A 14582-nucleotide genomic window follows, 5' to 3' on the forward strand; every position below is an offset into this window, starting at 1 on the left:
AAATAAAAAAATAAAATAAAATCACAGATGTTATTTTCATGCGACTGCGACTTCACCATCTTGTCTCAAAGGAATATAATAATATGCCACACACTTCTCAATCTCAAAATATAGTCGAGAACCTACTTATCCATAGCTTCAAATACAATCAGAGCCCGTCGACTTGCTTCGTAAATTAAAAAGATTATCTACCTGCCACGGGAATAGCACACATAATAAACTAGGCAAGGAAAACAGTGAAACGATTAAATCCAGAATATTCCATTTATTACCATTTATTTTCAATTTCGCTTTCAGCTACTGGATACAATTTCCTTGCGGAACAAACAATGATAATCGACACAAACAAATAAATTACTTCTGATATCGTCACCACGGAGCCCCCGAAGCTTAGAGAGAATACACCCCCGTACGTAGCTGCAAACAATAAGCCATGCAGTCAATAAAAATAATTAAAATCAGTACATAAGTAGACCTTGTCTTGTAAAAAATACCCAAAACAGTTTTGTATATTAATACATATACAATCCACACTGATATTAATAAGAAAGAAACTGTTTATTATGGCTTGTCGCCCAAACTGTAAAGACTTTGATAAAATATGATTTGAACCTGGAAATAATACAGAATTCATTTCATCCCACTGCTGAAGACGGCTCTGCCCACGCGATAAGAAGTATCGTCCAACTGGGTGAAACTGTAGTCGGATAACTATTTAATTAATAGAGGTACCATGAGAGAGAGCACAAATTAGGTACGAGCAAGAAGTTTCAAGAATAATATATGTACAACCATAAAATCTTTATAATTAAGAATGAAATCTTTATAAATAGTAGACTCAGCGTGATATATCAATATTATTGTCGCGTTAGCCACATCGGAGTCAATCAGTCAGCGTCGTATCCCAAAGTCAGTAAAGGAATTCACGGTTTGAAAGGTTTCGTAAAGCACTTAACATTGGACGTGCAGAGAGAATGTAGTGCAAAAAAGAGGTCAATTTAATTGTTTGGATACGTACCTATAAAATAATTGACATCAATAAGTAGAGACATCTTGTAGCAATTACAGTTCGATTTGCTGAAATAGACCTGAAGAGCCGCCAGCTCGCTCGCGTTGCGCCCTCGACTGAAACCAATGTGGACACTTTCAGAAAAGACATTAATAAGAAACAATACTGGCGGTAGGACCTTTTGTGAGTCCGCGTGGGTGGGTACCACCACCCTGCCTATTTCTGGCGTGAAGCAGTGATGCGTTTCGGTTTGAAGAGTGGGGCAGCCGTTGTAACTATACTTGAGACCTTAGAACTTGTATTTCAAGGTAGGTGGCGCATTTACGTTGTGGATGTCTATGGGTTCCAGTGACCACTTAACACCAGGTGGGCTGTGAGCTTATCCACTTATCAAAGCAATAAAAAAAAACGCAATATCCTAATGCCAATCTAAATAACTGGACAGGCGGGGGTGTGCAAGCAAAAGCTCAGCCAGGAAGGGTGGGATTTGCTACCAGATACCCGAGTGTCTCCAAAAGAGACCTAACAAGTCAAGAGCAGCAGTTTCGCGAATGTATCTACTATCGGATGACAATGGCAACCTGCTGAGAAGACCCAAGTGGAGAAACTCAACGGACTGTGCATGGGTTAGGTTGCACGTAAAGCTCTTTGCAGAGTTCGACGAGTACGGATACCGGTGACCTATTACGTTTACAAATCTGACTGTCGCAATTATATTTAATTTTGAAACTCAGGATGTTAAGTTTCTCTCTCGTAAGTTTTATTTTTATTTTTATTTATTGCTTAGATGCGTGAACGAGCTCACAGCCACCTGGTTGTTAAGTGGTTACTGGAGCCCATAGACATCGACGACGTAAATGCGCCACCCACCTTGAGATATAAGTTCTAAGATCTCAAGTATAGTTGCAATACATACATACAATATATTGATTCACGTTGCTATATTATTTTATTACAGGCTACTTATTGTACCGACAACACTGATACCATATTTATCAAAAAAATAAAACGGTTCCGTATTATTTCAGTACGTGTAAATTTATGAAAATGCTCCATGTGTGCATTCCATAGTATTATATATTTCCAACTTCATATTTTTTAAAGGATAAGACATAATTTATTATGAAGACGGCAGTGTGGAGTGACTAAATACAACAAATGCCAGTGCTCCAAGAACTTGGTCGTGTTTTCAATTAAAAGTTAAACGTCTACCGGATTCTGTTCAAGTCCAAAGAAGTTTGTCAACCGATGAACTAAGCTTTGAATTAAGAAAACTCCAATCAAACTTTTTTATTTTCCATTTTATTTACTGGAAAATGAAAATTAGAAATACATTAAAAAGTTTATGCGGAAAATATTCAATTTATTACGGTCGATTAACGACCCACCCGATATTACCATGATACCTTCCACTTTGACACACGAGGTGAGAGTCTCAGTATTATAATTAATTTTGAAAGCAGATATTCCACCCTTTGAACTACAACCCACAAACCTTCGACGCAGAAATAGCCGCAATGCTGTTTCTTACTAAAATTGGCTCACGATGTCCCCTACCACGAGCTATTTGTAAATTTTAGTCATAGATTTATATATTCGATAATAATTAATTGTAAAATAATAGAAAAATTAAGGTTATACATAGGAACGATTTATTTGAAAATAAAATATGTTCCAGGGGACCCTGAAGGATAGGCGAAATCGAGTACCAGTGAGATGAGCTCCCGAGGTGCGTTCGTCATCTTTGTTAATATCGCGAATTGTTCATTAATACACTAGTTAAACTCACAGCCTAAACAACTGATTAAAAAAAGGAGAGTGTGTGGAATTGAAGTGTATAGTATGGGGTGTTCTCGAAAACGGGCTTTGGAAGACTATGGATGTCAACAGAAATTAATAAAAACACGTTTCTATTAGGCTCTATTAGGCTTCGGTAGGCAGCGGCTTGGCTCTGCCCCTAACGTTGCTGAATTCAATGGGTGACGGTAACCACTCAACATCAGGTGGGCCGTATGCTCGTCTGCCTACACGGGCAATAAAAAAAAGGCTAGATTGGTGATGATCTAACATAGCCTAATCGAAGGGTGTCAGTTACTTGTGAGCTAGATCAGGTTGGTGAATTATCTGATTATTCTAAGACGAATGATAGTAATATCCAATCCGGCTGATAATAGCCTTAGGATGATTTTAACTACCACTTTAAAGCCGCGTTGTTAGAGAAGCTTTGTGGAGCTTAAGTACTCAAAAACCAATAACGCGCATCGTTAAAGTTTTCTTTTCTAAGTTTTCAGATAACCCTTGAAGTATCATAAAACGAAATGGCTCGCATCAACTGTGCGATGGTAGTTGAAATAAATACGAAGCTAACCGATTGCTTCAGTGAACTAATATAGAACGGCAGTTCGTCATGAAAGACAAGAATGTTTTACATAAAATATTCACTCATAAGCCATCCATCCATACTGATTCACAACTATAAGAAAACATAGGTATTTCTTGTATTTTCTTTCGATATTCGCGCGTCCTAGATACAAAACTGCTTTAAGCTCGCGGTTATTATTGCCGATGTTTCTAAGGCCGTTGACAGTTTTCATAATCTGGTATTTATTACATGGATGTTACTCGTTGAGATTTGAACCATATGCTATATATACCATCTAATAGATAATAAGGTACTATTCAATTTTAATAAGTATTTATCATTTCCTGCATATGACATACCAAGCTACATCTTTTTATCCAAGAATACTACTCCCACAATACCGTGATCCATGTTTTCCACGATTTATTTGTGGGATGGTGAAAATAAGTTCAGCGACCACTCTGAAGTGATATAAGATAATAAATAAATAAATAAATATTTACTAAAAATCACGCCACGTTAACTGGTCCCGTGATAAGTTCGTAAAGAACTTGTGTTACAGGTACAAGATAACGGAAATCAATGTAGGATTTTTATTATACACATACATAATATATATTTAATATACATCTATAACCCTGGAAAAGACATTTATATTTATCATACAAATAACTTCCCTTGGCGGGATTCGAACCCGCGACCCTCTTGTGTAGTGACCAAGTCACTTACCACTACACCAGACGGCTGTTAAGCCGATAAGATGATGAGTGATTGTGGTCGAGGGAATCAATATCAAATTATGAAGTCGAGCAGATAGGTTTTACGTCGATTTTACGTTCTGCAATGCTGAGTGCAAGTCATTTTCGTGAAAACTTTTGATAATCTACATATAAGTACAGTCAAACCTGGATAAGCGAGTGTTCAAGGGAGCACAATCTCATTCTCGCTTATAGAGGTTTTTTCACTAACCCGAGTTTCTCGCTAATGCACCCTCTGAATTTCATTTCGCGATTTTCCGGATTCAAACGCATTCACTGTTTTAAGTTTATCACTTAATGACAGTACTTTAATTTTCCGTTTTGACATGATGCAGAACAGAACTTTCCTTTGCAATTGATTAACGATAAACTGAGTAAGTCCGACAAACAGGACGGTACACAGGCACACGTGTCCATTCGAAAAGAATGCGATAAAATAACAACGTTATTTAGTTCCACGAAATAGAATAGATTCAATATTTATGAGAAAACAATGCAAAAATAATGGTAGGAAGTTCCACGAAAGTTAAGAATGGGTCATAGAATAGCAGATGTTAAATTTGTAATTTGTTTTGTCATTTCTTCCTCCTAAATAATATAAATAAATAAAGCTCGACTGTCGCTTATAGAGGTATAGATAAGTAGCAGTCTCACTTACGGAGGTCCATGAGGGCAAAACGACTTTCTCTTACAGAGGTTTCTGTTTCTCGCTAATAGAGGTTTTGGGAGCTTAAAATGACGGGTCCTGGCTATTACTCTCACTTATAGAGTTTTCTCACTTATCCAGTTCTCACTTACCCTTAGGTTTGACTGTATAAATAAAGTCAATACTTAAACATTTTGTAAGCAGTATCCTATATACGGAACCTATCCTATATACTTACACGGAACTCGAGTGCCTGAATCATTTTCGCAGTGAGCAGAGTACATTCTCGAGGAGCCAGTGGGCTCAAACACGGGGAGGAAATATTATACGTACTTAACAAATGTTCACGATTGACTTCCACGGTGAAGGAATAACATCGTGTAATAAAAATCAAACCCGCAAAATTATAATTTGCATAATTACTGGTGAGTCCGCGCGGGTAGGTACCACCACTGTAGGTGTTTCTACTATATTTATGTATATTAGTTCATATTATTTATTAATTTACATTGCACACCTACTCAATATTTAATATTATATCATATTTAATTACGTATTCTATAACACACTCTCATACAGTACACAAATACGCTAAACAATCATACATTCACAACACTACTCAAAATTATATTATTTACACAAGCATAGTCGGGCGCAACCGCTAGTATGCGGCAAAGACCCCGACTATGTATAACTGCGTACGTACTGGTCGTCGCTTGCGCCACGACTCGGCCGCCGCTCGCGGCCAGTCGGGTTTGATCAACACTACGCTAAGACTGTGTCACTCCTCGACTTACGCGTACTCTTTTGCTTCGTTACGATTTATTGCTTTCATCTATTTTGTATTATTGTGTTTGAACTTGCTACCGCTTTATCTGTGCCTTCTGTACTCCGTAATTTCTCCTTCTAAATATTGTTATACCGTCTATGATTGGAAATAAACTGTCCATCCAATTACGGACTCGTTATTGTGCCGCCCGGCACTGGTGACCTTACCACCACCATCAACGACCACTAAAACCACCCTGCCTATTTCTGCCGTGAAGCAGTAATGCGTTTCGGTTTGAAGGGTGGGGCAGCCGTTGTAACTATAATTGAGACCTTAGAACTTATATCTCAAGGTGGGTGGCGCACTTACACTGTAACTATGGGCTCCAGTAACCACTTAACACCAGGTGGGCTGTGAGCTCGTCCACCTATCTAAACAATAAAAAAAAACGGACATTATCTATAAGAGATTACTCACGAAACATTATTAGGATAATCTTCGGGGAGGAAGGGCAGGAGATCGCTTGTGATGCTATATTTTTTATCCTGACATTCCATGTAACACATCGGCTTGCAATCCATGTTCTCGCGTGACTTATAAACTGAAAAATTAAATTCGTTTTACCATTTAGTTTTTTAATTACACTAGAGTACAAGAGCTTATGAGTCATCTGGTGTCAAGTTGTTGTCAGAACCTCACAGTATGAGACATGAGTTCGAAGTATCAACTGTCTAACGGCCGCCCCACTCTTCAAAAAAGAACGCACGCTTGGTTCACAGGAAAAAACCGTCTGGCCTTACAGTACGCCATATTACCTAATGAATGAATGAATGAATGATTGATTTATTTTATTTCAGGCAACAACAAGTCCATATGTGTACATAGTATCATTGAAACATACTTAAAATTAACAAAACCAATCAAATAAAAAAGATACATTTATTAAAAATAATTATCAGTTGAATACATTTCGAATATTATTATTATTATTATTATTACCTAATGAAATTTTAATAATAATAATAGACGAATGCACTATATGCATCATCAAGTAAGCCAAATAATAACACATCATGTACACGTGTTCAAACAAAACATACCTGTGACATTGTTGAGGCAATTTAAATCTTCAAATTCACATATTCTTGTTGACTTTTCTGAAACCAGAAAACAAATTTATTATTGAAAACAGATATTTTCCTCATATTACCGTAATGTAACTCGACGCCCAAACAAAATTGATTCGGAAAACAGTTTTCTTTAACAACAAATAGGTTTTCTTAAGCAAAATTTTTAGATTTTTCTAGTATTCATTCTATGCGATAGCTACGCAGCAGTTGCCTCAATATTTTTAAATACGTTTTTAGATTAATTTAGTTATATTTTTTAACCAGTCAAATCACTAAAATATGCTAATGATCACAATATTGAAGCAATACTCTTCGAGGGTCGAGAGTTGTTAATGCGAAAATCAACTGATACAATATGCCCCATGGCGTTTCAGAATTAGGCATAAATGTAAACACAATCATATTTATGACAAAGATAACGATTGAAGCCTTATAAAAGAAGAGAAGTAGGGATGAAGGTTTTATCAAATTTTCGGTATTAATCCGATCCTGATTCGCCACAATGCGCGTTGGTAACTGACAACGTCGTAAGCTTCAGCTGGGATCGGGGTGATGCGGCGAATGAGCTGAATTGAAGCCCGTAACAAATTAAAAGTATAAAGAAATCATAATAGCAGTAAAATTAAAGTTTGAATTGAAAATGAACACATAAAATAATTTTCCTTATTATTTAAGTGTAATAAATAGATTTAGGCATATTTATTTAGGTACTTTGAAAACAGAGGGATTTTAATTGAATTCTTGATAACCTTGATTTATTTTTATTTAAAAAAAGTATTTACCTCTTGGGTACTTAAAGGGGATACATCCACAAGTATCCAAGTAAGTCTTCATCTTGCATTCGGTGTGACAAGTTTCGAAACTATATCTGTCAGTGTGCCCTAAGATCACTTCATCGTGAAACCAGCAAGCCCTTTTGTCGGGGACCACTCTGCGAATGTTAGACTCACTCTGGAAAACCATCGGGTCAACTTTGATGGCCACTGATTCCCCTAAGGTTATGAAACGGTAGAGCACTGTTGTTTCCGGATAATCGTTGGGGTCACTGATGAGGACCTTGAAAATATTAGAAAAATTTGTTGTAGTATCTGGGTTATACAATTTATCACTTAGTCCTCACTTAGTGTGAGGTCCAATAAACATTTCAAAATCGCCTACCATGCTCTAAAGATACCACAGATACACATTATCAACGTTTCAAAGTCGGTTACCATGTTCTAAATAACACACATACATATAATATTTTCTATCGTAATTAATGACAAAACTTAGACATAATAATACGGCGTCTTTTGTTGTAGACACACACAATGGTATCATGTAAATAAAAGGTATATGTACATATTTTTAATTTTTTGCGTTTGAAATTCAATTTTACGCAATATATTTATCATTTACTTTCTGTAACTAGGTGGGTATATAGGCACATTAACATTTGGATTATTTAGATTTTGTTTTGCAGTCAGAAATCTTGTATCAAATACAAATTTGACAAACCATCCGCAAATCATTTTATTTAAAATAAAAAGCACATAAAAATGAACAGTCACGCTGTGTCCGATTCACTTTACTCTATGAAAAACTCGGTTTTTTTTTAATGCAACTTTATGCTGGTGAGTATCCTAATGGTAAGAGTCACCACGGTTGCCAGGTTCCCGGTTCCTGGACATTAGCATTGCCAGAAACACAGTCTACTGCTGAGAATTTTTCTCAAACCACCTTTGAAACAGGGCATAACATAGTGCTCGGGAAATACTGTCGAGGAGAATGTTGCAAAGCCGGATTCTACGTGGAATAAAAGATCTCTGGAAAGGCGTTGTGATTTAACAGAGTGGTTCTAGATAGTAAGGATGAACTCTGCTCCAATAGGGGGTTGCAATACTCAAAGAAGATGAAGGAATTATCACGGAAAAAAAATCGGTTGTCTGTAAAGTCGGTTTACTGACGATAGTTGAACGTGACAACGTCATAAGAAAATACTGATGGAATGGTTTTATTTTTCAATTATCAAAATTATCGTTGCTATAAACAATTGACACCACATTAGGAGAAGTAGGAGAAAGACAGATGTCGAACGCTGCCGAACGCGGAGGCCGATTGTGCCTTTTTGTCGCTCGTTGCGCGCTCTCGCTTGCACTTCAAGCCTTAAATAGACCGACTCAAAGCGAGGTAACGCCGCATGAGTAATGTTTTTTCGTGCGTGCAGCCGGCTCCATCGAATTATAAGACGTTGTCACCTCAAAAAAATCTGAGCAATCCCCATCTTAGACTTTAGTATTTACAGTGGTTATACAGACGGAACAGACTGTTTGAAGCCATGATCCTCTTGCAAGCGGTCATGGCCTCAAGCTCTGGTGATCACTTTGTTTCCAGTCTGTGTGTATAATAAAGATCAAACCCGCAAAATTATAATTTGCGTAATTACTGGTAGTAGGACTCTTGTGAGTCCGCACGGGTAGGTACCACCACCCTGCCTATTTCTGCCGTGAAGCAGTAATGCGTTTCGGTTTGCAGGGTGGCGCATCCATTGTATCTATTATACTGAGACCTTAGAACTTATATCTCAAGGTGGGTGGCGTATTTACGTTGTAGATGTGTATGGGCTCCAGTAACCACCTTAACATCAGGTGGGCTGTAAGCTCGTCCTGTAAGGCTGTAATCTAAGCAATAAAAAAAAATTAAAAAATGTCTCTAGTATGCACGGCGGTTATGCTTAAGGAATAATAATATTCAATGATTACGTATAATACGTACGAATAATTACGTATAAATATGGTCTATTTTTTTGTTTTCTTTTTCTGCAAGTTATTATTTATACCTTTTTAGCTTTTAGGTTTTTCAATTTTATACTCTGTAATCAAAATTCTTAATTTACTTTAAGTTGTATTAACAATTTACATTCGAAGGGCACTCTTTTAATTTCTAGCAGTCAATGTGAATACTGGTTTGATTATGTTTTATCTATTGTGAAATACACGATTATGAGTTTTTATTTTTTATTTATTTTTATTGCCCTTGTAGGCAGACGAGCATACGGCCTACCTGATGGTGAGTGGTTACCGTCATCCATGGACTTCAGCAATGCCAGGGGCAGAGCCAAGCCGCTGCCTACCGCTTAATACTCTCCACAACCCCGTTTGAACAAGGACGCTCCTAATATTACCTTGACTCCGTAATAAGGAATAGGTGACCAGCTCGGATAGTCTCCGGGCTCCACATTGAAGACGACACTTAGACCGGACATCCTGAAAAGACCCTGAATTGATTAAGTTCATTTGAAATCATCTCAACCCAGCATCGCATGACACGAGTGGATCGAAGATTTATTGATCACCCGACCACAAGGTCATCGCGGTTTGTTCAGAGTACTCAGCATAATACACCACTTGCTGACAAGCCGGGACCCAAACATTACTGATCATCAGTATGTCAGTCTTTAAGGGGCATTAGTTATGATGATGCCCCTTAGCAACTGTTACTACCTGAATTTGACAATCACTAAATAATAATCATGATAGTAAAAAAGAAATTAAATTGAAAGAAAAACAACTTCAAAGAATCCGTTGATCCAACATTATTCGACTTAATTTTTTATTAAATAGATGTTGACAGGTTTCCTCGTTGTAGAGGAACGTTTTGTGTATTCCGAATATTGACCAAAACAACTTTACTGACGGAAAAACAGCCATATTTAATGGTACACGTGCTGGTTTCACAATCGAATCACGACAGGAAAAATAAGCGAATGCTCAATCACAATTTTCTACCGTCATTTTATGTATTATTTACAATAATATAATTCTATTATTGTAATTTGCCTATGCATGAAATACATATTAATGAAGTCACCGTCACATTCAATGGAAAAAAAAAATACATGTGTGCAATTCACACGTGGTAGAAGTGAAACCTTCCAAAATTAAAATACAATTATCCTAAACGTCTTAAGTATATGTAAAATTTTGTCATTAGTAAATAATTGTAAGGTAGCGCCCTCTGTGAATTGATATTTTAATTTCACGTATAATCCTAAATTAAAATTCACTACAAGAGCTTTCATACACACGTTAGTATTAAAAAATCTCACAGATGGCGCTGTATTAAATAGTATGTATATTTCTGTCTCATTCTTTGCTGGCTTCATCCTACACATTTTTGTATTTGTGTCTCTTACCTGTCGTTTTTTCCGTTGCATCTTGCGCTTTGACGTATTTCAGTGAAAAACTGTTAAGCTTTAAATTTCACTAGTTGCAGTTTTGCGTTAAATTAAATACTGCGATTAGCTCATGAATTTTTAAGAAGAATATTAACAATAAAACACTTCATAGGGTAGTAGTATCAGGAAAAGTACGACTCTATTAAACTATTTGGTTTTACCGTTTCTTCTATTTTTATGGCAAAACAATCTTTGAATCTGGTTTGAAAGGCAATATAGTCGTGTTTCCAATAGAAACTTAATGTGAAATGGTGAATAGACGCATTAAATCGGCACTGACGTAGACTATGAATTTGCCTACCCGTCTAAGCCAATTTGTATGCCTATCAAATACGTGAAGATTATTAATTCACATAAATACCCGCCAGATTCCGATGTGGTAATAATCCCACTAGTTTGAGTTAGGGCGTCTTGATTCTGATCTTCATAATATTCCAAGTCTTCATCCGGAGGTAGCAGAGGTCTATAAATAATTATGCCGTTTAGTAATAGTTTTATGTCTTTTAATCAGCAAATCTTATCTTATAGTTATAAAGTTATAAGAATCCTCTTAAGTACGTTTACTTGTCAATACGAGGGTGGCACTGAAAATTTCGGGAATTAACGAAGTGACACAACATTACTATTTAAAAATGTATTTATTGCTTTTCGAAGTATTCTCCGCGAAATTTGACACATTTTTCCATACGATGGAACCAATCATTGAAGCAACCATTCCATTCGGAAGTTGGGGTCTCCAAAATGGCCGTTTCGTAGGCGTCCACAGCTTCTTCAGGTGATGAAAATCTTTGTCCACGCAATTTATTCTTTATTTTAGGGAAAGTATAGAAATCATTAGGGCTTAGGTCGGGGCTGTACGGCGGATGGTCTAATAATTCTATGTTTTCTTGCTCTAAAAACTCTTTTGTTCTGTGCGCGGTGTGAGAACTCGCATTGTCGTGATGGAGGATGATGCGGCGGTTGCAGTTCTCTTTACGGAGTTCAGAAACGACCTGTGGCAAACAAATGCTAGCATACCATTCTGCATTAACCGTTCTTTGTCCCTCAAGAGGAATAGTCGTAACATGGCCGGCTTTGGAGACAAACGTGGCCACCATTTTTTTTGCAACACTCCGTGAACGAACAATTTTTGTTGGCTTTAACTCATTTTCGAACACCCAAACTCGTGACTGGTTTTTTGTTTCGGGTTCGTACGCGTATATCCAGGATTCGTCACCTGTTACAATGTTGTATACAGCATTTGAGGATCCTGCGTGGAATCTTTCGAGAGTTCTGACGCACCAAGTAACGCGAGCCGCTTTTTGCTCTTCACAGAGCGAATGCGGTATCCATCGGGAAAACAACTTTTTTACACCTAATTGTTCATGCAAGATTATTTGTATTTGACTCATGCCAATGTCTAAAGTTGCCTGAATTTCGCGATATGTCACATCTCGATCTTCCTCAATCAGCTTACGCACAGGATCAACGTTTTCTTGGGTGACTGCAGTTTTTGGATGACCTTGACGGGAATCATCACTGAGCTTGACACGTCCACGTTGAAACTCAGCAAACCAGCGATAAATTGTGGTTTTGGATGGGGCTTCATCACCAAATGCAGAAATCATCCGGTCAACACACACTGTTTTTGTGTTAAACCACTTCGAAAGTCATAATAAATCATCGCTCTTGAATTTTCTCGAGTCAATTCCATTTTCTCAACGACTAAACAAGTTTGACAAAACCTCGTGACAAGACCGAGAATCTCTTTTCAAATAAATAAATGGTATTTGATTTTTAAAACCAAGGAGTTTTCAATTAAAAATATTTTAATATGACAGGAACAGTGGAAATATTCCATTCCCGATACTTTTAGTGCAGCCTAGTACCACTACAGCGTGTACTTCATGACGGATACCACAAATTTACCGATGATTTGGTTAAACACGATTTGGTAGGCGAGCTCACGGGGCTCAACTTAGGAAAACTTGCTAACAATAGCCCTAGCAAAAACAGTACTTCGCAGAATCTACCACTGGATCGGAATTGCAACCCACTGAGACGATCCGGCGAGAAATTCAATGGGTGCACTTGCACGTCGAACTCTTCTTCACATTCGACGAGTTTGACGAGATCCGTGGCCTGTGCTTGGAGTGTCTAAAAGCACAAAGAATGGATCAGGAGGATCAGATAGAACACGTTGAGGCTCGGAATCACATTTTCTATTTATTGCACCATTCAATGGCTCATGGACATTACGCAGGAGCTAATCGTGAGGATTAGTGATGTGGAGGGCTTATTGTGCGCTCTCCTCCGGAAACCTCATCAGAGTGATCAATAAAACACTGAGTATGACTATATGGGCTTGTTTTTTTTCTACCTATGCTGTATGCTGATAGCCTTGAGAGACTATTTCAGCTTCACCCTAACGTTTGTAGGTGAGCTCACGGGGCTCAAACCGGAGAGTTGCTAACACTGACTCTAGAAAGAGCAGTGCTTCGCAGAATCTACTACCGGATCGGAAACGCGACCCACTGAGAAGATCCGGCGAGAAACTCAGTTAATTCGCTCGTCGAGCCCGGTTCGATGAGGACGGTGACCGGTGCTTGTGGTGCCTAAAAGCACCGTTAATGGATCAGGAGGATCCGTAATGACGTGCTTTGGGCGACGTCGACTGTTTATCATTCGATCTACAGGATCGGGTATGTAGTTTCCAGCGGCCACGACAAGAGGGTTCTCATGTCGTGCCGCCTTCTCAAAGTGGTGCAGCGATGCCGACTGTAGATACAGACGGAGTGGGCTTGTGGCGTTTAAGAACGCACCTTTTTATGATGCGTGAGCCGGAACGCACGAGATGTGGGAAATAGAAGATAGTCTGTGACACCGGACCTTTTTACCGCCGAAAATACATAAGACGAAAAAAAAAAAGTGTATCACTTAGAACTGTGTAAGCCGCTGCAACAATAAAACTCTTATTATTTCAATTGTGGTGTTAATACGAGTATTCCAAAAACACGATTATCGCGCGAAATAAAGAAGGGGCTCTATACGGACTCCCCCACGCTGAAGCACAGATATGCCTTGAATTCCTCTTTAAGCTTAGTTCAAAAATAAGGTATATTAATATCTACTCAAAACTAATTTTCTTTCCCGTAGATTTGTTTTTCTTAAGTTTTTCAGACTTAGTTTTCTTCGGTGCCAATATTTTCACTCCTTAGTTGTTCGAGTGCTATTAATTAGCCTTAAGTTGGAATTCAAAGGAACTTTAAGTAAGCATACGGCCAATTGTATTCTATACTATAAATAAGAAGCCTTTAGAATCGTTAGAATTCAACTTATTTAACTAAACATAAAATGATAACAATAGAATTGCGAAAACTATAAAATTAACTTAAACTAAAACATATCTCGGCATTCGGCTTATCTCTCCTCTTAACAGGTTGTCTTTTGACAAAGGCCTCCTCTAAGGATTTCCATTTGCTTTTGTCCTTTGCTGTACGTAACGTTCTATACTATACTGTATCATATAATCATAACGGTATTCCATACTCACACCTCACTTGCATCATTCAAAGCAGCGTAATTGAAAGTACAGCAGTAACCCTCATAAGTCTTGATGAGACTGAACAGATTGTCACATCGCTTCTCCTTTCTATTGAACGAGCAATAGATTAACAAGTTTTCGCATTTCTGATGGACCTGCAAGATGTAAA

At 37.7% G+C, this 14582-nt stretch overlaps 1 protein-coding gene across 1 annotated transcript; it reads right to left on the reverse strand.

The window, feature by feature from the left end:
• Nucleotides 1-250: 250 nt before the first annotated feature.
• LOC110385146 (pickpocket protein 28) lies at nt 251-11397 on the reverse strand. Its single transcript, XM_021347822.3, has 7 exons — nt 11252-11397; nt 9838-9919; nt 7457-7730; nt 6645-6701; nt 6022-6145; nt 1019-1125; nt 251-417 (listed from the first exon to the last, which is right to left on the reverse strand). The coding sequence occupies exons 2-7, from the start codon at nt 9916-9918 to the stop codon at nt 269-271; spliced, it is 792 nt and encodes a 263-aa protein (XP_021203497.2). The 5' UTR covers nt 9919; nt 11252-11397; the 3' UTR covers nt 251-268.
• Between the last annotated feature and the right edge of the window lie 3185 nt (nt 11398-14582).

Source organism: Bombyx mori, chromosome 22, assembly GCF_030269925.1.
Source record: "Bombyx mori chromosome 22, ASM3026992v2".
Lineage (NCBI taxonomy): Eukaryota > Metazoa > Arthropoda > Insecta > Lepidoptera > Bombycidae > Bombyx > Bombyx mori.

Coding starts and splice junctions, on each gene's coding strand:
- LOC110385146 (XM_021347822.3), bottom strand. CDS start 9,918: ATGTCCGGTCTAAGTGTCGTCTTCAATGTGGAGCCCGGAGACTATCCG. Junction 6,702..7,456: donor CCCCTTTAAGTACCCAAGAG/GTAAATACTTTT, acceptor TTCTGGTTTCAG/AAAAGTCAACAAGAATATGT. Junction 1,126..6,021: donor GATTATCCTAATAATGTTTC/GTGAGTAATCTC, acceptor CATTGGTTTCAG/TCGAGGGCGCAACGCGAGCG.